The sequence below is a fragment of the Gymnoscopelus braueri genome (genome assembly GCF_963280865.1).
Source record: "Gymnoscopelus braueri genome assembly, chromosome: 12".
Taxonomy (NCBI): Eukaryota; Metazoa; Chordata; class Actinopteri; order Myctophiformes; family Myctophidae; genus Gymnoscopelus; species Gymnoscopelus braueri.
In genome coordinates, this window is record NC_137614.1 from 37,495,410 (window position 1) to 37,518,979 (window position 23,570).

General features: G+C 42.0%; 3 protein-coding genes across 3 annotated transcripts in view; 2 read left to right on the top strand and 1 right to left on the bottom strand.

The window, feature by feature from the left end:
- calcrl2 (calcitonin receptor-like 2) overlaps positions 1–23,570 on the top strand; it is a 218,421-nt gene that overhangs the window by 102,112 nt on the left and 92,739 nt on the right. The gene's annotated exons all lie outside the window — the stretch shown is intronic.
- On the bottom strand, positions 668–14,217 carry tti1 (TELO2 interacting protein 1). Its single transcript, XM_080444327.1, has 15 exons — positions 14,157–14,217; positions 12,899–13,373; positions 12,309–12,571; positions 11,297–11,634; positions 10,476–10,743; positions 10,163–10,340; positions 9,434–9,720; positions 7,596–7,973; positions 6,787–6,946; positions 6,254–6,415; positions 5,542–5,687; positions 4,009–4,149; positions 2,674–2,878; positions 1,987–2,074; positions 668–953 (listed from the first exon to the last, which is right to left on the bottom strand). Exons 2-15 carry the CDS (start codon positions 13,362–13,364, stop codon positions 707–709), a joined length of 3,327 nt encoding a protein of 1,108 aa, XP_080300453.1. The 5' UTR covers positions 13,365–13,373; positions 14,157–14,217; the 3' UTR covers positions 668–706.
- On the top strand, positions 15,425–22,004 carry zgpat (zinc finger, CCCH-type with G patch domain). Its single transcript, XM_080444344.1, has 7 exons — positions 15,425–15,514; positions 16,665–17,311; positions 17,995–18,128; positions 18,762–18,920; positions 19,389–19,514; positions 20,168–20,591; positions 20,882–22,004. The coding sequence occupies exons 2-7, from the start codon at positions 16,707–16,709 to the stop codon at positions 21,015–21,017; spliced, it is 1,584 nt and encodes a 527-aa protein (XP_080300470.1). The 5' UTR covers positions 15,425–15,514; positions 16,665–16,706; the 3' UTR covers positions 21,018–22,004.

Consider the following 23,570-nt stretch of genomic DNA (forward strand, 5'->3'; position numbering starts at 1 on the left):
TACAAGAATACTTATATCAATGTTTACTTATATCAATATACATTTAATTTTTACAGTTAACAGTGGAGCGGCTTCCAGAGCATTGCATTTACAGCCGGTTTGAATGCGAGATATTTACAATGTACATTTAGTCCAATATTACACAAAGTACAGTCAATACAGTATGTACAACTAGCAACTTCCTCCACTTGTGATGTCATTACTGTACAATTCCAATCTGCTACCTGTACGGTTGCCTTTTCAGAACTTTTTTCATCTTAGTTTCCATATATTTATATAAGAAAAGCAACTGATATTGTTGTCTAGATGTGTCAAAGTGCGTACAAATCTGAAGTTGTCCTTTACCTACCTGCTGCTCTACCTTTAAAACACATTCCATAAGTTCATATTCTACCCAGGATTCGAACCCAGGTCCCCTGCAGGAGCACCAAAATGACTACGTTGAGCTGTAAGAGCATTTGGACTTTGATGCAATACCTCTCCTCCACCAGTAGTGATCCTACCCGACCATAGGATGTGCATTTATCAATAGAAGAGCAGGGAGACCAAATACAACCGTAGTTATGTTAGTTACATTATATTAACATACCTCAACATACAGATGTGTAAAAATAATGTTTTATTAAAAAACAAATTATAATGGATTGCAGTTTTAATATATGCATAGATAGATACATTGGCTGCCTGGCATTGGTAGGTTAAGCACTCATTCATTCATTGCATCTTTAATCATGTCTTTATCTAATGAGGCGGACTGACTGACAGGTAAGCTAAACTCTTCCCGCAGTAGTTTCAGCAGGTTGTCCGTGTACTCGTCCCGCGGCTGACCCATCCCGTTCAGGTGTATAGGTGGAAGGTCGGGGTGGGGTGGGTCATAGGAGAATGGACATTGCAACTCGCTGAGTGCGAACCAGATGGCGTCGGGGTCCACTTGGATTAAATGCTGGAAAACACTGATGACCGAAGACAAAGAGAGTAGGTTTAGGGCTGCATCATTAGGGCTGCAGCAGTTAATCTAAATAATTTATTGTATCGATTATTTTAAAAATAATCTATAATTGATCATGAATGAAATCATTAATAATTGATCTCTATTTTGGGCATGTAAGGTCGAAAGTAAAAAAAAAAAAAAAGGTTGAAAAGTAGAGCAGCTTTTAGATCGGCTATTTTCACTATTTGTGCACGACACCATTTTGCAACAAGAATAAAATATTAAAGTATAAAAAGTATAATAATAAAGTGGTTAATCGAATCATTGATATGATTAACATAAAATAAAAATGTGCTTCTCGATTAATTGATGAATCGAAAGAGTAATCAATAGAATAATAGCTAGGGGAATAATCGATAGCCCTAAACACCAACAGAACAGCCCTCTGGCCCCGTTGTGTGGCAGGCGCTCTGGTGTGTTATGTGCAATCGAAATGCAAATTGACAATTTCCTGTAGCAAAGTGGTGAGTTTTTTCTTGCCGCATGACATGTGTTTGGTATTTTGGCGCATGTGTCTATTGCGCAATTTCCATCACTTTCGTTGGCGGAGGCACACCCAGATAGAAACCACACCAATCCACTTTATGTAAGCTACACTTGTCTGTTACACTTAGAAGCCGTTTCACAAGCCTACTGGGAAAAAAACATTTTAATGTTTTAACACATACAGTATTGCAACAGTTATTTGCTATGTCATTTGATTGGTCTTGAATGAGTCATGACTTCTACCATTTGACAGTATTGCTCAAAAGTAACAAAAATAGCTGACTACAAGCAAAGTGGTGAATGCAACCTGGTACCAGAAGAGAAAGGTTGTGACTTAATGATATTGTGATGGAAAAAATAAAATGAAACGGGAAAAAAGGGACAAGGAGACAGTTTAGCAGCCTTCATCTCAGGGTCTGATCCTTCTCAGCTAAGAGAATGGACCACGCTGCAAGGAGCAATGCATGTGTTGCCTGTGACACCATTGATTCTGTGTTCTATGTTCTTACCTCAAACAGGCCTCTTGCAGTCTGATGGGCTGTCTACAGCTCAGGTAGGGCAGGCAGGCCTCACACACAGAGTCTAGGTCTGTCTCACCTGAGTAGAATTAAAACACAGCTGTATCACTAACAGCTCTTTTTTTCACAAAAGTAGTATTAGTAAAGTATAGTATATAAATGAGCCTGCATTCTACTGTTAGACAGGACTGATATGATATCTAGTGGTGAAAATAGGTATAGTTGAATATGCGCATCAACATACCGATACATGAACTCTATCTGTCTATTTAATTTGTGTTTATGTATATCTGTATTTGCATGCATTACTCCTTTCACTCCCAGTTTGAACATGAGCCATTAGGATGACTTTCAAAAGTAACAGAACAAAGCCTGGTGAATTCATATAGTATGCATACTGCACACAGTGCACATAGAACCTTTTTTGCATGTTGTTGTGGCTATGTGGACATCTTTTCAGTGTGTATGTTTCATGTTTTTTTTTGCATCTGCTTGCAAAACCAAGATTAGTTTGATTAACTGGTGCACCCCTATACTGTACCTGAATGTGTGTGTGTGTGTGTGTGTGTGTGTGTGTGTGTGTGTGTGTGTGTGTGTGTGTGTGTGTGTGTGTGTGTGTGTGTGTGTGTGTGTGTGTGTGTGTGTGTGTGTGTACACAGTGTTTGTGCGCTCTCCTACCTAGGTTAAGTGACAGACACAGGGAGCCAAGGCCCTGCAGTACAGCGAGCTGTAGTTTGTAGGCCAGGGTGTGTGTGTAGACAGGAGTGGCCCTGGCACTGACCGCAGCCTGCCTGGTCAGAGAGGACGTCAGCTTGGGCAGAACCTCTTTGGACACTCTCTTGCGCAAGAAGTCGCCACAGGTCTCACCCAGCACAATCAGCACCTAGCCGGGATATTCAAGTACACTCACTTAAAAATGTAACAGATGACTTGAAGGCCCCAAAGGGCAAATTCCCTCAATAATTTATGAAGATTTCTATTTCATTTTTATGCTTTTATTTAGCTGAGCCACCAGGCACCCCAACACACAACCATGTATACACTTTTATACCTGAACTTAATAATTTAAATCTGGAAACTAACGCACACATTTGAAAAAAATCCTTTATTTGACATATTTTCCATACAGCCAATTGCCAACATACTGTACATCAGCCACCTACCAATAAAAACAAGTTGACAGCTAGCTCACTGCATTATGTTTTCACCTGGCCTGAGTGAGTTTTGAACATTAAAGCCAAATGAATTAAATAAATACAAAATAGATAAGTGGACATAAAACAAGACCGAGATATGAAAACTCTGTCAGTATGAGAAATAATGTTTTGTGCTGGTAACGGAGGTACTTGAGGAAGAAATTATATGGCTGCTTATATCTAACCTTTATGTTACCATCACTTATAATACTTCTACAATACATTATATTTGAAAGCTTGTAAGAACCTAAATGCTTAACTCATTCAGTGCCACTGGACGTCTAAGACGTCCGTTGATATAAGCCCTGAGTGCCACTAGACGTCTAAGACGTCAAAAAAAAAGAAAAATCTAATTATTATTTATTTTTGAAAAAAAAAAATCAGAACCCAAGATATGATGATTTGAAGATTTGCTGCTCCATTCACTCTTTGTTTAACTTCTTACTGAAAAAGGCTGTATCTCGGCTCCTAAGCACTTTTTTTTTACAATGCATTTTGGCTGTGGCACGCCAAAATTCCATAAATAAGCTGGGCACTGAATTAGTTAATAGCTATTGTTTTGGTACAACCTATCTTGTTATGGTTCAGTTTGTCCTTCAGGCAGCTTCAGTATAATATGATCTCTGCCCTGTGCTCGAGGCAGAACTACAGTACCACTGACATGAGTGTTAATGTACTTCTGACCAGAATTCCACGACATACTCAACTGAAAACATATGGTAGCATCCAGGGTGTGGGTATTTGGTTCCATATGTACACTCTCTGAGTTAAATTAACACCAGGATGTTACAGTTTACATATTACATACAGTACGTACCCTAAAGGCTCTGAGGACAGCTAGCGGATCATCCGCGGTCAGTCTCTGTAGGAGTGCAGGCCAGCAGCGATGGGCCATGGGAAGCAGTTCGTTTTCCCTCTCGGTCAGTACATGAACACACAGCTCCAACACATCCAATACCTTAACACAGAGACACATGCAAAGTAGTCAACTTCACTTGGATATTGTCGCTGTCGGGTGGAAACCTTTTATGTCCAAAGCTGTTACTTTTCAGGAAAAGGAAAAAAATAACCTGTATTCCAATGGATCTTATGTAGTTATTATTTAGTCACAAGCTCTAGCTAATACCTTTCTTTGGTTAAATATTTCTAAAATCCACAGACCGAGTTAACAACTATGTTTTTTTAAATCGCACAAATGTGACATGTTGAGAGGTTGTAGATCAGCTATTTTCGGTGCATGACACTGGCGCACAACTGAGCCTAAATCAGGATTTAGGCCGGGTCTGTAGAACTGAGCAGCTTGATGCAAGTTGATGCTACTATTTTACCCTGCAATCTTGGAGAGTTTTTTGTCTGTACTGTTGAAATCATACAATGCTCGTCTGGGGCAGACTGCTGATTCCTACAGTATGAGTCTATCATCAGACAGTTCCAGCTCATACCTTCTGGTATAAGACTCAGCGTTCCCCAGACCAGACTGAAACATTAACATTCATAGCTGCCTACTGTACGTCTACTAAGATTCTCAACATTTTGTAGGTCAGTCAGAAGTAATGTATAGACCAGGGTTCCCCAATTACTTTTCCCCAAGGGCCAAATTATGTCTCGGGTACCAGGCCGAGGGCCAGGGGGGCGCCGAAATGTTTAGTTTTTTATTCGTTTTTTTTCTCTAATCGAGCTAATTTGACACTGTGTTATTTTAGGCCTGGGATTCTTAAATCCTGTGTTGAGGGTCACACAAGGAAAAAATGCACTCTGGAAACAAAATAAGTCTGCTTGAAAAGTAATACAGATTAACAGCAGCCAGTTGTACATACTGAAAATCAAAATAAGTCCAGAATCAACAATTTACTTACAGATGTGTTTGTTAGTCTGCTTGAACAGTAATACAGATGTTATTAAAAAAAAAAGAAAAAAAACATGTTTTCATTTTTTTTATGACAGGAGTCGTTGCGGGCCGGACAGTTGCCTCTCGCGGGCCGCAAATGGCCCGCGGGCCGCCTATTGGGGAACCCTGGTATAGACTATGTGCAAATTGTTCATGTGTCGTTGAGATGATGTATGACTTTTATCTTTGGTTTTCTTTTCATGCTTTGCAATCAACCACCGACACACACTTCCATAACACTTGGGTCAATGTAAATTTGCGTGTGTGTGTGTGTGTGCGTGCGTGCGTGCGTGCGTGCGTGCGTGCGTGCGTGCGTGCGTGCGTGCGTGCGTGCGTGCGTGCGTGCGTGCGTGCGTGCGTGCGTGCGTGCCTGCGTGCGTGCGTGCGTGCGTGTGTGCGTGCGTGCGTGATGACATGTCAAACACACACACACACACAAACATAAACACCCGTCTAAAGTACCTTTAGTCTGAGTGGTTGGCTGGGGTGTGACAGCAGGTGTATGCAGCGCTCCATAATGTCCTTGGTGATTTGAAGGTGGGAGGGGAGTTCTTCTTTCACATCTGGACCGTCCTCTTCCTCCTCAACCTGGGGGGCGGGGGGTATCACTGGAACCACAAAAACTGGACAGTGAACTGCCTGTCTGTGTTTGGTTAGATATTAGCTAGGCTAATAGTTACTCTTCATAAATACTAACTGAGCTACACTAAAATCTCCCTTTCAAAATAAGTAGATAGCTACACTACAAGTTATTTATGAAGTATCTAGCAACATTGAAGCAAATTGTATCGCCAACATGACATTTTACATTTGATGCTCAAGATTTGATAATCTTTAATTTATTATTTTGATGTTAAACTAGAATAAGAAAAGTGAAGTTGAATGGTTGTGGGACTGTCACTGATGTCCTGATTGTGGTTCCGATGCTCTCATTCATGGGCTTATTATATTCCTGAGACAAGTGCGACACCAAGTGGATAACTTTGGTATTACTGTTGCGGTCCGGTTAGAAAGTGTTTACACCGGCCCTCTTAATCCTTAACATAGTTTCATTTTGTTTTCATATCTGTCCTAGGGTTCCTTGTTAAGCAGCTGTATTCTGTGTATGAAAAGGTGCTAAACACATTATTATTATTATTATATACGTCATACTGTACAAATGAAACCACATTACCTGGATCTTCAGTGTCGTCCTCCTCTGCTCCGATACCCTCTGCCAGCTCCTTCTGTTTGCAGTAGTCCAGCAGGAACTGACGGACATTCAGTGCTTCTGGAGAAGTCGTTTTGTTGCTGTTATATTCACTTTTACTACCATGGCTAGACGGGAACCAACTCACTGTAGAGAAACAAAATAATCGCCGGATATCAGGTTACACCTACTGTACATTTGGTTAGAGATGCAGTAGGGCTGAGCAAATGATTTCACCAATAAGGTTTAAATCAACAAGCATAACAATTATGTATCGAGATGTCAAAAACAAACAAATTATTAATATGATTAAAGCTACATTCTGGGAATTATTTGAATTAATACATTTTTATTTGAACCAGTCTGTATGGTAGCCCTGGTGTCGGGTAGGAAACCTACTGGTTGACATCAATAAAGGATTGCAGATTTATTCATAAGAATAAAAATGTACAATGGTGATGATGACTACCACCTCAATAAATCTAAAACTAGAGTAAATGAGATGTGTTAAAGCTCACCCAAGGCCTTCATGACAGAGTGCAGTATGGAGCAGAAGAGTGGAGCTCTGTGGTTGTAGCTGAGATCCAGCGCAAGAAGAACATCCTGGATCACATCCCCAACTAGTGGCAGCAGGCTGGGGTTCGAATGGGCCAACATGACTGTTAACACCCGAGGAGCCTGAGGAGCGGAGGGTAGCGGAGGTGAGAGGAGAGGAGAGCAGAGGGTAGGGGAGGTGAGGGGAGAGGATATATTATATTTTATGAAAAAATGTTCATCACGACCTCCCATTCGCTTTTATACGCCTCTGAAAATAACATGTCTCGGCCAAAAATACATAGTAAAAAAAAAGTACACAGGAGCCGAGATACCGGATTTTTAAGTAATAACCAGGAAGTGAATGGAGCAGTAAATCTTCGGATCGCGTTCTCTCTGGTTCTGTGTTTTCTGTGTCGTCCTTGGCAGCCAGGGCGTTATGACGATGTCTCGCCATAAGTCGTCCTTGGCAGTGCGAGAGTTAAGTATGTGTACATAACTGCCCTTTGAAATTTTTGTTTCAAGCACTAAAAGCAAAAATAAATTTCATTTTTATTTATATGTTCCAATGTTCAAAGCCAAAAGTATGACAATTAGTTGTTGATTGATAGTTAGGAACCATACAGGACTGTAACTCAAGAGAGTGCACAAATGGAACCAAATGGAATCGTAAGGGTCCATTTGTACACACTCTGAGTTATGGGGGTCCGTGACCAAACTGGGGGGGGGGGTCCTTGAAATTAAAAAGTTTGAGAACCACCCAACTAAAAAGCCATAATGGTGCCAGCCCTACCTGCGGATGCAGGCTGAGTCTCCGCAGGTTCAGGGACACGTGGCTGAGCAGGTAGTCAGCGTTGTGGTTGATCAGCTCCCTCAGCGAGCCGTAGCCGCACGCATCGCCGATCTCCCACATGGAGTCCAGCGCCGCCTGGCTGACCAGCAGGGTCTCGTCCCCGGCCTTCTCCAGCACGTGGTACAGAGACGTCATCAGCAGCGGACGGAAGTCGTGCCCCAAGGCTCGGGCGAAGCAGGCGACGCCCTCCAGCTGGATGCACAGCTGCCAAATGTTGCTGTTGAGATGGTGGACGGCGGATTGTGTGGGCGAGGTGGAGAGGGACGAGGGGATGAGCTCACTGTTGGATACGGACGGAAGTAGGAATGGACAGTGAGTCTGTAGAAGGAGGGAGAGAGAGAGAGAATAGACAGAGAAGTTAGCATATTCAAAATGTCTTATTGTTACGTCTTACATACATACAAGTATATAAGCATTATTTCGTTTTGGTTACTCGCACATTTTTGTAGCAATAATAAACAAAGTAATAAAGATAAAGCATGAAAGAATTATAATAGAAAAATAGCAGCAATTGTATGACATGTCAAGTTTGTCAACGATGTCAAAGTTTGTACAGTATGTTGGTCCTACCACACACATAAATTCATATGATATGCATTCATTCAGTAAAATTATGCTAATATTGTCAGAAGGAGCGAGTGCATTTTACGGCAGCGGAACTGCCGCGGAACTGCCGGTGGAGGAGCGGCAAGTGCCGGCAGTGACTGCCGCAACTGCCGGTGGAGGAGCGGCAGTGACTGCCGGCGGTGCAGCGGAACTGCCGCCGAACTGCCGGTGGAGGAGCGGCAGCTGCCGGCAGTGACTGCCGGCGGAGCAGCGGAACTGCCGCGGAACTGCCGGTGGAGAGCGGCAGTCAACTTCTTTTTACCGCCGATAAAGTATAGTTTTGGACCATTACGGAGGCGCGCCGACTCAGTAGACCTTGAGGCCAAGGAGTCGCGCCCGAGCGCCTCCAGGCGCGAGTGCCCGCGACGACCGGCCGATGGTCTACTAGTCGTCTAAGCGCCGTCCGAGTTATGTACCGATAGGCACAGAATCGTAAATAATATTGGTGGGGACTGCGTTACACAAACGCAGCACACTCCCAAAGCTGGCGCCGCCGGCAGCTCCGCGGAAGCTGCCGCTGCCGGAAAATGCACTCGCTGTCCCTCAATATTGTGCTATATCAAAGCTACAATCTGGGACTTATTTTTGTGCATAAAAGTTAGAGGAGGTCTCCCTACACTAACTTTGAGACTTTTAGACCGCACACAAGATTGATTGGACACTAGATGTACCGGCATCTTTACTGTAGTTCAGACATCACTGTAATTAGCTCTCTGTCGGGAGAGACATAAAACTTATGGATTGTTGCTTTAAGTTAAAATATGTGTGTAGGCTAAACACTCTCAACATGGCATCCCTATTTTGGGCATGACATCAGGTGAAAACGTTCAAAAGAAATGGCAAAAATGCAACTTAAATGTAAAGCCGAAAATAGCTACAAGCTCACAGCGTGTCTGTGACGCGTTGTGAGCTTGTAGATCGGCTATTTTTGGTGAAGAGATTTGGTGTACAGGGAAAAAAGAGCAGACCAAGTACCGAGCCAAGTTCAAGTTTACAAAGTATTGAGCGTTTAAGTGGTTAAATGTCTGAAAACACACACTTAACATGAATCCAATATGTAGTGGGGGTCCCTGGCCCTGCTTCAACTCTCTCTCAGCTAAGGGGTCCTTGGCCTGAAAAACCCCTGAAGACCCCTAGTATATAGGGTTCAAGAGGTTAATACCCTCCATTACCTCCTGGTCCTTTGTGTCTCTGTCATCGTCCTCTATGACAGTACACAGGTTCCAGTTATTCAGACTGGTGTATTCTTCTAGGACAGACACCACTGCTGCCTCCAGCTCCTCCAGGCTGCGAGGAGGACACGTCTCTGTCCCCTGACCCCCTGCGGTCCCCGCGGCGCCGCTGGAAGCACCCGTGACGATCTGGTTCAGCACCATGGCCGCCTGCTTCCTGTACACCGAAGACTCGCGGTACAGATCCAGGAAGTGATCGGTCAACAGGTAAATGTCGCCGTAGCAACCTGGGAGTAGATGGACGGAAGCAATGAACATTCAGGATTAAGGAGAGTTCTAAGCCACCGATTACAGATGTTTTGGGAAAAAAAACACAATACGGTAATAATAAAACAAAAAAAAAGTGCAAAATCTTAAAATTAATTTGATTAACTTAAAAATAAACAAATAACTAATTGATAAAGAAATATTAAGTGTACATTAAACTTCAATATACGAAAATAACATTTAACTTGAATTATACAATGAAAAGCAAACAAGTAAATATAAAATGCACAAACTGAACTCATCACGTCTTTATCACGCCTATAATGACGCCAGGTAAGTTGATAGCGGTTAAACATTGTGACACGTTGGCTGCATAAATGCAGATACCGATGTCGTCAAAAAAAGCCAAATAGTGACCGATATATGGGTCGGGTTCTACTCAAGTAGTCTATTAACTCATACCTAATGTTCGACAGAGCTCCATGAGTGCAGAGAAGATCTTTTCATCTGTGAAGTACAGAAAATTCTTCTTCTGGCTGTATGCAGTGGAGGGATGTTGGGACCTTGAGGAACTGTCTATGGAAACAGCAGAACTCCTCTCCTCCACGATGCGGACATTCATAACATCAAGCTCTAGCACCTGGAGTAGAACAACACAGTGTTTTAACGCCGATTCTAAAACGGATAGTTCCATTGCTTGATGTCGATTTTTTTATCCTCTAAAATGTTTAACACAAAGAATATCAAGTTAGCGTAAAGCCATGGCTACCGTTACCTGCATTAAGGCTTTGGAAACCCTCTGGAGATGTGCGGCCGAGTTCAGCACCACACTGACCATGGGACCCAGGACTTTTAAATAACCCAGAAACACATTGAGGACAAACAGCTTCTTATGATCGTCTGATGTCCTCATCAGTCTGGGCAGAGAGGAGGCTAAAACGTGCAGGTTCTCTGACAGAACATCAGTAAACATCCCATCACCACCACCACCACCACCAGACCTCTGGATCCTCTCTGACACCGATCTCAGGACACTAGAACACCTGTAGGAGAGGTGACGCCACAGGAGAAGGGGAAGAGCGGAGAGGAGGAGAGGTGTGTAAGTGATATGTTTTTTGTCAAAATAAGAGTTAAATAGCTCAGTATTCTGATAGTAATCATTGCTATAGAATGATTGATCGGTAAACACTAAACAGAGAATATATTTTCAGGTCAGGATACCAATTTTATGCAATCAAGAGAGAGAACTCATACAGGATACATGATAAACAAGTGCAATTTCACTAAAGAGCTGGATAGAAGTTAGCCCAATGAAAGAATAAAACAAATAAAAATGACTATTCAGATCATATGAATCACTTGCTTTACTTATAGTATTGACAGCTGTAGAATTATGTACTAAAACATAAAAAGAATCTTCTCTTATGGGGGTTCCTGGTACCAAACATTTTCAAATGTCCACTGCCTAATACGTATCAATTTGGGGGTCCTTTTGACATGTTTGAAAACAACTGGTCTAGGACAAAATCGGTATCCGACCCAGAAATCTGGCATCGGTCGGGCTCTACTCTCATATACGTCAGATAAATGACTCGCCTCTCTCTGATCCTGGCGTCCTCGTCATTCACGGACCCCACGAGAACCTCCAGCAGTGGTCCGACACACTCCCCCAGTGACTGGCTGCAGCGGGCCAGCACATGGTCTGCTAGTTCCACGAGCTCCAGTCGCACTCTCCAGTGCTGGTGGGCCGACACACAGGATATGAAGTTCTTCAACTGTCCAGTCAGTCTGTGGGAGGTGCTCTTCACCCAGTCCTGGGTCCGCTGAACCAACAGCTTACTGATCTTTCCCAGCCCAGGAGACAGCGTTCCCACCGCATCACACTTCTCAAGCTGACAATCTTCCATGACAAGTCCCACTGCTCTGGACCACATCTACAAAAAAATAAGAATTCGATTTATAAATTTGTATTTATTATACATTTCACCATTGCACATTAAAATCACACATCTTATTTTAATGACTAAACCGTTATTTTAACCCAACTGTATGGTAGAGTATGTTAGAGTATGTTATTTTGGAACCCCCTCAAGGAACATTGAGGGTCCCTGAACGCCCACTTTGAGAACTACTGCCCTAGACTCCGCAGTGCAGGTACTTACTTTACCCCTGTGCCATCGAGCACCCTGGATTGCAACTTTAACCATAGACCTTACGTTCTGCATAAATCAAAAAATCCTGTGGTAGAAAAGCATTAGAAATCTGGTGAGGGAACCTAACTCCCACCTGGGCTTTTTAGGACTACAAACTGTACCAGTCTATTAAATTAAATGTACTAGTCCATATCCGGTCAACGCATCCGTGGGCACATGATCTGGCAACCCGTAACCATGGCGACATTCTTTGACACAAAAATGCTAATAAACAGCTGAGATTTGGTGAAATCAGCACGCGGTTAGGTGCACATGGTAATGGTCAATGGCTGTGTGCAAATTCAGATCAATTGCTCCAGCCACTGAGGAGAACCGGGCAGAGCAATTTTGGCCTCACCACCATGACACCACCATGACACCATGACAGAGGTTTGTCACATTATAGGAGGATGTACCTTGAGGGCCCCGACTGTGACTGCGTGGCCCTGCTTCAAATCTCCTGTGATGATCCTGTTCAGAGTTATGGTGATGCCAGGCAGGAATGAAGCCATGGTGCCGCCCAGAGCGCGCCGCTCCTCCGTGGAGGGGACCACGTGGTCCTGAGAGCAGTCACACTGCAGAGTCAGTGCCTGGAGGCACTTCAAGGCAGCCGCCTGGATGCTCCTCGACTTGTCCTGCTCCGCCAGAGCGAGGAGCAGAGACACCGCGGCTCCCAGACCTGGCAGTAAGGATGCAACAGTTAATCAAACGAATAGATCGATTTTAATACGATCGATTTGTAAAAATAATGGCAGAATGGAAATAGTGGCAAAATAGTGGCAAAGATTTTGGAAATAGAAGCTCGCTACTTGGTTATTTTCGCTATTTTGTGCAACACAGTTGTATGACTTAAGTGGTTAATCAGACTAAGTGGATTAGTTGATTGTAAAAACATAAATTACGATTATTTCACATTGATTCATTGATGATGATGATGATGATCCAATTATCCAAAATTAATAGAATAATTGCTAAGAAGCCAATGGATAGTCGCAGGCAGCCCTACCTGGCAGCATGACGGGCTCAAAGAGCCTGAACGTTATATCACCGTACGCCGCGTGAAGCAGGGCGTCCAGGCAACGCAGCGTGGCCGACTTCAGCTCCTCTGACACGGCGGCGGGTTTCCCCGGGTCGGTGGGACAGCAGACGCAGAGGCAGAGCTCAGACAGGACGTCGCGGAGCGTCTCCCAGCTCTGGACGCACGTGTTCTCCAGAACGTAGCTCATGGTCTCGGCCACGGCCACCACCAGAGCCTCCCTCATGGGCCCGGGGACCTTGAGGACGAAGCGCAGGGGAAACAGGACGTAGTCCTGCAGCTGCTGCAGCGTGGCATCGTCTACGTCTCTCAGCTGGGCTCCCAGCGTCTGCACGTTGGTCAGCGTGGGCTCGCGGGTCAGGAGGACGCAGGCCGGACGCAGGTAGGCGAAGGCGATCTTTGGGTCGTTTATCTGGGCCATGGATGATGGTGACATTGCAGGACACTGGGAGAGGACGGAAAGACGGAGACATGCAAAGGGGTAAAGCAGGAAGGACTATGTTTATCATTCCACACAGGTCTGGTCTGTATAGTAACTGTCTTTCAATCCGGGAACGCATCTGCGTCATTTTAGATTTATTTGGCTTACTTTCAACTAAGTAAACATCCTGCATACAACTTAATGAAGTCAAAGTACAAAAGTCAATTAGCATCAAAATGTAGTAAAATATTGAAAACAGATGATGATGACGATGTTGAATGTATGTATTCATCACTTTAATGTAGCTGGTCAAGTGGAGCTCATTTTAATAACTTTATAGCTTGACCTATACAAATATATCAATTATTACTTAACAAGTAATTTGTACTAATAATGTAAATCTGCAAAGTAACTAACTAAAGCTGTCAAATAAATGCAGTGGAGTAAAAAAAAAGGTACAATACATCCCCCTGAAATCAAATGTAAAGGAGTATGTCATGCTACTTTACTTATGCTAAAAGTAAAGTAGCATGAAATAGAAATGCTCAAATAGAGCACAAATACCTCTAAATTACACTTCAATACAGTACTTGTACTAAAGTTATATTTCACCAGTTTGATCAATCAGTGATGACAACAAGCTTGTGCAGATCCACATCATAGAAGCAGAAGATAGGTACTAAGAACCTAACATGTATGCTACTTTATACAGAGTATAACTACTTTGTATTTACATTACGTAACGTAAATGTAACACATATATGGTCATCAATCCAATACAAAACGAGCAGTTTAGTATTTAGTTACCTTCACATGGCCATCAACACAGCAACAAAACAATGCTGCTTCACATACATTGCTGCTTAAAGCTACGTCATAAGTATGCGCCGTGTTCCTCTTTACTTTGTCATAACCTCGCGTCCGTCACCAGGCTTGCTTTGGTTTCTTGGGTTCCTATTCCGAAATTGTAGTAAAGATCCGGTTTAGAGCCCGCCTATTCCTTAGGTTCCGTTTCCTGTTTGTGCCGCAGTGTTTTTTTCTCCCCTCATATATATGCCGAATCGAGTTATAATAAATTATGAACATAACAATTTAGATATTCCAGAAAGCACTTGAAGAAACTCATTGGATTCATGACATTATTTATGAAATCCAGTGGTGTTAAGTAACTAAGTACATTTACTCAAGTACTGTACTCAAGTAAAATGTTTAGGTATTTTTACTTTTCTGGTGTATTTCCAATTTTCAGTACTTTTACTTTTACTCCACTACATAACATCTCAGAGGCAAATATCGTACTTTTACTCCATTACAATTATTTGAAAACTTTAGTCACTAGTTACTTTGCAAATATAAATGATTATATTTTATAAAACATACATTAACCCCTTTAGCCCTAATTTCACTTTTGGTAGGCCTACTTTAAGTATATTTTGATACCAATACTTTTGTACTTTTACTCAGGTAACATTTTGAACACAGGCCTTTTACTTACAAGTATTTTTTTATATTGTAGTATTGCTACTTTTACTTAAGTAAAATATCTGAGTACTTCTTCCATCACTAACATGATGACATCTTGATCTTGTTAGGAACGATAACATAGTGCATTGGTCCTCAAAGTGGGGTCCGGGGACCCCAGGGGGTCCCCAGCTAAGTGATGGATAGTTAGGAACCATGGACCCTTATGGGCCTGTAACTCTGAGAGTGTACAAATGGACCCTAACAGGTCCATTTGGTTCCATGATTTGTACACTCTCAGAGTTAAATTAACATTGATTTTACAATATAAATTGGGGTCCCAGAGATAGAAATGCCATTAAATGGGGCCGGTCCGTAGCCCTAATGCAAGTGAAACTGGGGGGTCCTTGAAATTAACATGGTTGAGAATCACTGCTACAGCCATAAAAATCTTCTCTTATGGGAGTCCCTGGCATATCTTTTTAAATGGGGGTCCGCTGGCTAATAAGTGTCAATTTGGGGGTCCTTGACATGAAAAAGTTTGAGAACCACTGACATAGTGGCACAAACCGGATCTGCAACCTGCTCTGTCAGCAGCAGCAGCTCCTGGGCTGAACTGAACTGTCCTCTTGAAAAACACTTGAGTTTCCTGCCATGGACAGACGGGTCGGGAGGACGGGGTGGAAATCATAGAATGATCAGAGGTTGGTTCAATTAACATGGTTATGTTTAGTTAATGACAACGGCCGTGAAGCCCAATGTGTGCTTCACAGTACGACGGCGTCGCTTGCTGAAAAGAACAGATCTATAAATGTGTTCCAAGCGACAGAGTAGCCCTTCTTTAAGAACGTCAACATCAACAGTTACAGCATCCACCTTGTTTCACTGTAACAATGTGTTCAATTAACTGAGGTTATTTAACCTAATTATATGTTATGTTGCTAACTCATATTGGTGTGGAAGAAGTAGAGGTTTGACTTGAGTAAAAGTACGAAAGTATTGGAATCAGACAATGCCAAACGTAAAACTATGCTCATTTCACAGAAATGGTAGTGCATTAATGTATTAATCAGTTTAATGTTGAAGCTGATAAAGGTGGGGCTGATTTAAATGCATGTGCTGCTTTTCTGGGTTGACTAGTTTTAAATTTATGTTTAGTAAGTTGTATTAATAATCTAAACGTGTAAGTAACTAGTAACTAAAGGAAGTGCAGTGGTGTGTACATGCTGTACAATATTTGGCTCTGAGATGTAGTGGGGAGAGAAAGTAAAGATGAGCACAGGCTCGAAACGTCACTTTGGATGAGCCAATACATGCACACAAGGTAGAGTGCAGATTCCATTTGTATGTTCTGTGGAGTAGAAGTAGACCTATAAAAGTATCACAAATGGAAATAATCAAGTAAAGTAAAAGTTCCTAAAAAATGGTACTTAATTTCAGTACTTGAGTAATTCACTTAGCTGCTTTCCACCACTGCTCATATAGTTTGACTATGTGAAAGATATTTCCATTTATTCCAAAACCATTGATGATTATAGGCAACTGAATTGCTCTTAAACGTCGGCATTAAATTAAAAAGACATTTTAAACCCTTTTTGTTAGATACATTCCCAGTCATACTGGGTATCTAATTATGCCAAATGAATAAATACATTTACATTTCTTTGTATTATTTTATCCAAATGTTTTCTTCCTGTAAAAACATGTGCGTACATAGGCTTGCTTTGAACGAACCAATTTCAACCTATAATATCATGACATCCACCCATCAAATCAATCTTCAACTGTGATTCTCCATGTTGTTTCAAGTGGACTTCAAACGTCGTTGTGTGTCATGTTTTTTCTGGGTTCCAGGTACTCAACATTAACAAAGCAGTCCAGGGGCCGGGTGACGTCATGGATGAAGCAACACTGGAGGCGGCCATCGCCGCCTACAGCGCCCAGCTGCAGCAGGTGGAGCTGGTCCTCTCTGCAGGCACAGACCCTTCTCAACAGTCAGACCTGCTCCAACTGAAGGAGGACCTTTGTCAGCTCATAGAGCTCACCGAAGCCTCCTTGATGTCTGTCAAAAAGAGTCAACTTCTAGCCAGTCTTGAGAGTGGCGGACTTTTTGAAGTAGAAGCCGCAGGGGCATCGGCTGGCACAGGCACGATGCCCACGGGCGGCTTGGACCCAGAGTACAGTGCCTTCTACTCAGAGCTTGGGGATGTTTCCGGGAACGGTTCAGATGCTACAGGGAGTGGGAGGGAGGGAGGGGATGTGAACGGGGAGGAGGAGGAGGAGGAGGAGGAGGAAGACAGTATGAGTGGTACCAAAGTGAGGGCGCCCTACCGGACACCGTGGGGTATACTGGAGTATCACAATGCCATGGTGGTGGGGACAGAGCCCCCGGACGGGGACGAGGCACAAGCGAGGGTGTTGTACATCTACCCCACCCAGAAATCAATGAAACCATGTCCATACTTTCTAGAGGACAAATGCCGTTTTCTGGATAATTGCAGGTGCTGTATTTGTTTTTGTTTTCAAATTACTGTCAAATCTTTGAAAGATAGGTGCACGTTAAAGGAGGAGTTCACCCAAAAAAAATCTTATTTTCGTTTTTGTCGCATTCCTAAGCCAACAATTTGATGACCGTGTGTATTTCCGGTAGGAGACACAAAGAATCTACTTCGTGTCTCCTACCGGATACATTAGTCGGTAGGAGACGGGAATCAAATTATTAGCTTAGGAATGCAACAAAAACAAAAACAAATCCATGAATTCAAGGCTTCATGGGGTGTGCAATTGATGGTGAACTACTCCTTTAAAGCATTGTTTGCCAGACTAGTTCATCCTAACCAAATCTTTTCCATTCTTAACCACTTAAACCCTACATACTTAGTTGACTAGGGCCCACCAGGGCTCTATACTACCGTAGGGACGTTCCTTTTTTCTTTTACCTCAACACCAATTGTCTCCCCCAAAAATAGGCAATCTACAAGCTCACACCGCGCCCCAGCACGATGCGTCGTGAGCTTGTAGATCTGTTGTTCTATTCTGCCATATCTTCGCCCCAGAATAGGGATGCTAGGGTTCATGTGGTGGTTAATTCTTAAGTTTATATGTGTTTTTTATGATTACCATAATTTTTGTGTGTCTCCCATTTTATTGTAGATCACAATCATAGTGTTTTCATGTTTTGTAGGTTCTCGCACGGCGAGGTGGTCCCTGTGCTAGAACTAAGAGACTTCCTGGAGTTGGACCTCACTAACTTACAAGACGGCTCAGCCTGCTTGGCCCGTCATGAGGATGGCATCTGGTACCCAGCCAAAATAACAGGTTACTCCACTGTTAATCAACTACACAGTGATTTGATGGACAGATTGTAGGGCTGCTGCAACTATCAATTGTGTCCATTGCAATTATTCTGTCTTACTTTTTTGATTAACTGAATGATCGAGAAGCTTGGCGATATGGACAAAATAAAACATTAACATTTTCACCCAATACATTGATATCAATAATGTGACAAATATTATCACGTTATATCAATGACCTTTTGAAAGCACCAATAATTGGTGCTTTCAATAGATATTTACCTACAAGATCGTTACTAATGTGGATATAATGACCAAACAGGAAGAAGCATGCTTTGTTCTTTCAGCTACAACGGTCTAATAAGTTCAGAACATTCACACTTTACAACATCAGAAAATAATTTGTATTGGTGCATTGCTCTAATATGCTCACAATATTATGATTTCCCAGATTATATATAGCCTCGTATCACTATATATGTTAACAACAACTATATTAATAATATAATAAGTTTCACTAACAATGTTACTGCTTAACACCTCATCAACACGCCAGAAGTTCATTTTCTAGTCCTTGTTATGCAGTGGAAACTGGATTGCTGTTCTGCAACTGTATTTAAATCATTCAAATGCTTCCTGCTTCATTCACATGTAGAGATTGACAGCGGTTTCTACACGGTGAAGTTTGATTCAGCCCTGCTGAAAAATGCTGTGCTTGAGGCTGATGGGATTATACCTCCTCTGAGAGAAAACGACCCCATCTCTTCCTCTGACTCTGATGACTCTGCAGACGGAGATGTAGCTTATGCCAAAGGTAGGTGTAACTGTTTTTATCAGTCGCAGCGACCTTTAACACCCTATGACTACCATACACTAGAAGACTAACGTCTGACACTCTCTCACATCTACCATACACTAGAAGACTTTGAAACAACTTTGGCTTTGAAAATACTCTTGTGTCATACCTGCAAGTCACAGTGTTTAATCCCAGACTATAAGATTTTGCATAGAAGCTGATGAAATGTAATGGATGTAAAATGTGCTTGGGAGAAAATAATAAATGCAGTTACATCTGGCACTGGCCATGAGAAGTGTTTCTTAGTATAAAGCCCAGCACAAAATATATATTTCCAAATAAAAAAGAAATTACCTTTTTTTGTGCCTGTGCATACCTGTCCATGAGAAAATGGGGCTGGTATGCTATAATATGTATGTATATTTTACAAACATTTATTTATGACACAAACCATGTACTAATATATTCAGCCCTCTTACCCAACAGTTTTTGACTCTACTGCTGAAGAATCCAGTGCAACTTTAGGCAGTTCTAATTTCGGTGGCTGGGAGGCACATACCAGAGGCATCGGCTCCAAACTTATGCTCAAAATGGGCTATGAGTATGGTAAAGGTAAGTACGAGCAAGAACATGTGCATTTTCAGCTAGACTGATCCAAGAGATGTTGTATTCTTACTTTTCCGATGGCTGTTCAGACTGCCACCATGTGGCAAATTGGGGTGACTCCATCAAGGATGCTAGATGGTTTGAGGTGGGCTCATGCAAATTAATACATCCTGCATTTGCTGTTGAGCCAAATGATACTGATAATGTGTGCATGTTTTACACTGCCTTATGTGCATAGGAATCACTTTCAAGGTTTATCCCCGTTTTAACAAAGCTTTTCTGGGTAGTTGTTCTGCTGATTAAATTAATGTTTTATAAATAATGTTGTTATGGTGTGGCCAAGCCCTTCAAAACAAAAATGTAACTTAAATGGGGTTTATATAGAATTTAAAGCCCCCTTTCATATTTGAAGCCAGCAGAATTATGGCTCTGAATGTAGGAGCTTCAGTTGAGGGTCCTTCGTGGTGCACATAGGTATTATCATTTTAGGTGGTCTCATTCATAACTGTATAACCAAGTGTGAAATAAGTTGTGTATCTTTGCACCAGTTTAACCAAGACAAATTCCTACATATTAATTCCACTTAACTATCCAAGTGACTCTGGTTGGAGCCTCATTCATAAACAAACAGGTCATGTTGTTCCTTTTTGTTTTCTCAGGTTTGGGGAAGATGCAAGAGGGTCGCTTAGAACCGGTGACAGCCATGGTCTTGCCCAAAGGCCAGTCTCTGGACATGTGTAGTGAGCTCACCCAAAGACGGACTCGGAGCAGGGCAGCCAAAGACGGTGATACAGTGGGCCACAAAGCAAGAAAGAGAAAGCCGAGACCCCGCCACAAAGGGGGGCGCAGTAACGTCTTTGACTTCCTCAACCAAAAACTGGGAGACAGGGGGACTAATCCTGGGTCGGCTGCCAGCCGAGGCCCCTGTCCTGCCTCGTCACGGGCCGGGGTGGATGCCTACCAGGGAGGAAAGGGCATCAAGCGGAGCTTAAATGTTAAACTGTTCAAGGCAGCTGAAAAGGTCACTCAGACAGAGAGAGAGATCAAGGGGCTGATGGAGGCGCTGAGTAGACGAACAGGGAGGTCAGTACCGTTTTAATTTACTGTATTTTTAAAGTGAAAGTGGTTAAATCTGTCTGTGGGTTTTATAAATATTTAACCAATGAAAAGTATGAACAAGAGCTTGTGACTAAACTACATTGGATCTATTGACGCACAGGTTATTTTTTTCCATTTCCTGAAAAGTAACTGTTTTGAACTTACGGTTTCCAGTTTTCACCCGACAGTGACGATATTCAATAACATCTCACCAAGGCATTTACTCACACTTGTTTCTCTTGAGTTTCTCATCCCTCTGTGTGGTTTCTACACAGGGATGCATCTATGGTCACTCGTCTGGAGGAGAAGCTGTGTGCAGCCCGTGGTTTACTAGCACAGCAAAAAGCCCATGAGTCATCCATCCAGAATGAGCACAAGAAGTCCGACACACACAAGAAAATGACCTTTTGACTCTACTGTTCTCAAGCACAAACTCTGCAATCAACTTATCTTGTGTCTATTGTTTGATTGTTGTTTTGTATATTTTTTTATTATTAACATCACTCGCAATAATGTGTACCTTCAGTATGATTTCAGAGACTGGACCGGCACTATTTCTTGCAAGCTGAATCCTTTGTAAAGGGTGGTGTAAATGATATGTAGAAAAAATAAGAAAAAGTATTTTGTTAAAATGTTAAAGCTCTATATTCTGCATAATCATTGCTATAGGGTGTATTGTTTCTCCAGATCTTTAGTAAACAGAAAATGCATTTTACAGACATGCAAAAGTGTCACTTTTCAGCTACAGTCACCTTTTTGAACCCAAATAGGGCAATTGTGTGACACCTGACCCGAAAGAAAACAACATGTTGTCACCTTTTTCACCTCGGGGCTGTTTGCATGCCTGATTTTAAGATCACACACATAAAACTTTGATCAGTTACTTAGCGTTCCAAAACACGCACAAAAGGTCATGCCCACCTTACCTACTAAGACTTCTATCATCGTGGGACTGGGGAGACCGATCAACAGATACTCAATACCCTGTCAGAGCTGCTTAAGGGGTACCAAGGAGAGAGAACCCCACAAAGACCATTTATCACCTTCAATTTTTTTCAGTTTATCCTGTATGCTGTATGAGTTTTCTCTCCTGATTGGATAGAAAAATATATTTTCTGTTAACTTAAGATGAAGCTTGAGGGGGGTTGGGGGAGCTGGCTGTTACTGAACAAAGACGCTATAGCAATTTCTATCGGAAAATGGTGCAATTGAACACTTATTTTAACAAAAGATTACACTACACCACCTTTTGATGATTTATTCTTAATTTTTTTCCGCAAATTTGCTTTGTGTAGAGACTCAAGGAGCATGTGGTCTGTGCACTAACTGTCACCCCTACACTTAATGTTTTTAATAAATGTTCAAGGAAATGTTTGTGAACTGTTTTAGCATAATTTTCCTTTGATTTCTAAACAATATATCATTGCTGTGGGGTGGAAAAAGAGTTCCAATGTACTTATTTAGTCCCAAGCTCTTGTTTTTCATAGGTTAAATATTTATTTTAAACATCGCTATTTTGAGTATATGAAATTATAGGTGAAAAGTTTCCTGTTTTTCCCCTTTTTTTCCACAATATCAAAGCACGTTTTCTTAAACACGTTTAAGAATTAAAAAAAAAGCTGCAATATGGACATACAATGTTTTTTCCGACTGTGACAATATGTTTTGAGGTAATGTCCTTACCTTCACAGTCACACACCTGCCAGTTCATACCTTGTCTTTAAAAACTTAAACCCTATATGGTTCCCCAGGGCTCTATCCTTGGCCTGCTCATTTTCTCCCTCTAGGCCTACACTAAATCTCTTTGCCGAAAATAGCCCATCTACAACCACATGTGGTTAAAGCCACAGCGTCTGCAGAATGGTAATCCATTCGTCTGTGCATAGGCGAATTTGTGGCATCGGTATACCATAGCACATACAACACAGCGTAAACTATATGAATTAAGCACAGTAGACGGTCCGTATAAATAAGTACATAATAGGCCAGCAATGCCCCCTCCCTCATGTAATGCTGCATTTATTATAATGAATATATACGCAGCATTCAGGGCACCAAACTTAAAAACTTTTCTTGATTTAACCATAGACAGTATAAGGTATGGACAACATTATATGCCCATAGACTCTACAGATCGTAAATGAAGCCTATTTTTCAACTATTTAAATCTGCCATCTTTCTATATCCTATGCACTCGGAAATGAATGCTATTGGTTGGGACCAGAGCGGGGGTGGGGAATGAATGCTATTGGTTGTGTAGCTTGTCAATCAAATCATCACAAGGTAGCCACGTCCATCCTGCAGCATACCCTACTTTATCATCAATTTAAAAATAAATGGGACCATAATTTACCAAAACGCATATCATGGTGATTGAAAAAATACTTTAAACTAGCGACTGGAAGCAAATAGTATTAATGACCATGTTTATTAAGGTAATAAAATCAAGTGTAAAGTTCGGCAAAAACCCATCCGCTTGAATGGAGATTAATTACTTCTGACACCAGCAGCGGTGAAACAGCGAGACTACAGGCCATTCATATGAACTGACTGTCTCTTCCTAGCCTCAATTTACAACTCGGAAGCTGGCCCCTTGGATTTAACACACTAACTCCATTTGAATTGGCAATCGCATGAGTCGAGTCATCACTGGAAGTTCTACCAAGCTCAATGGGTCGCACAGCGGCACTGCGACACGTTATGAGATTGTAGATCAGCCGTTCTTGGGGAGCGACACTGTTATACGACGGAGTATACCAGCTCATTTGTGTACCGCAGTGCCTTTAGCAACGTTCATGTTAATCTACAGTTGGTCGAACCCAAAATAATTAAGCTAATTCAAGTGGATCCCAAAAACTAAATTGGAACTTATACTTATGGACGGATGGAATTCTAAAATGCATTATTTGAGATGTCTAATAATGATTTTGAGTTTGAACTTTTACACCATTCACTAGCAACAGA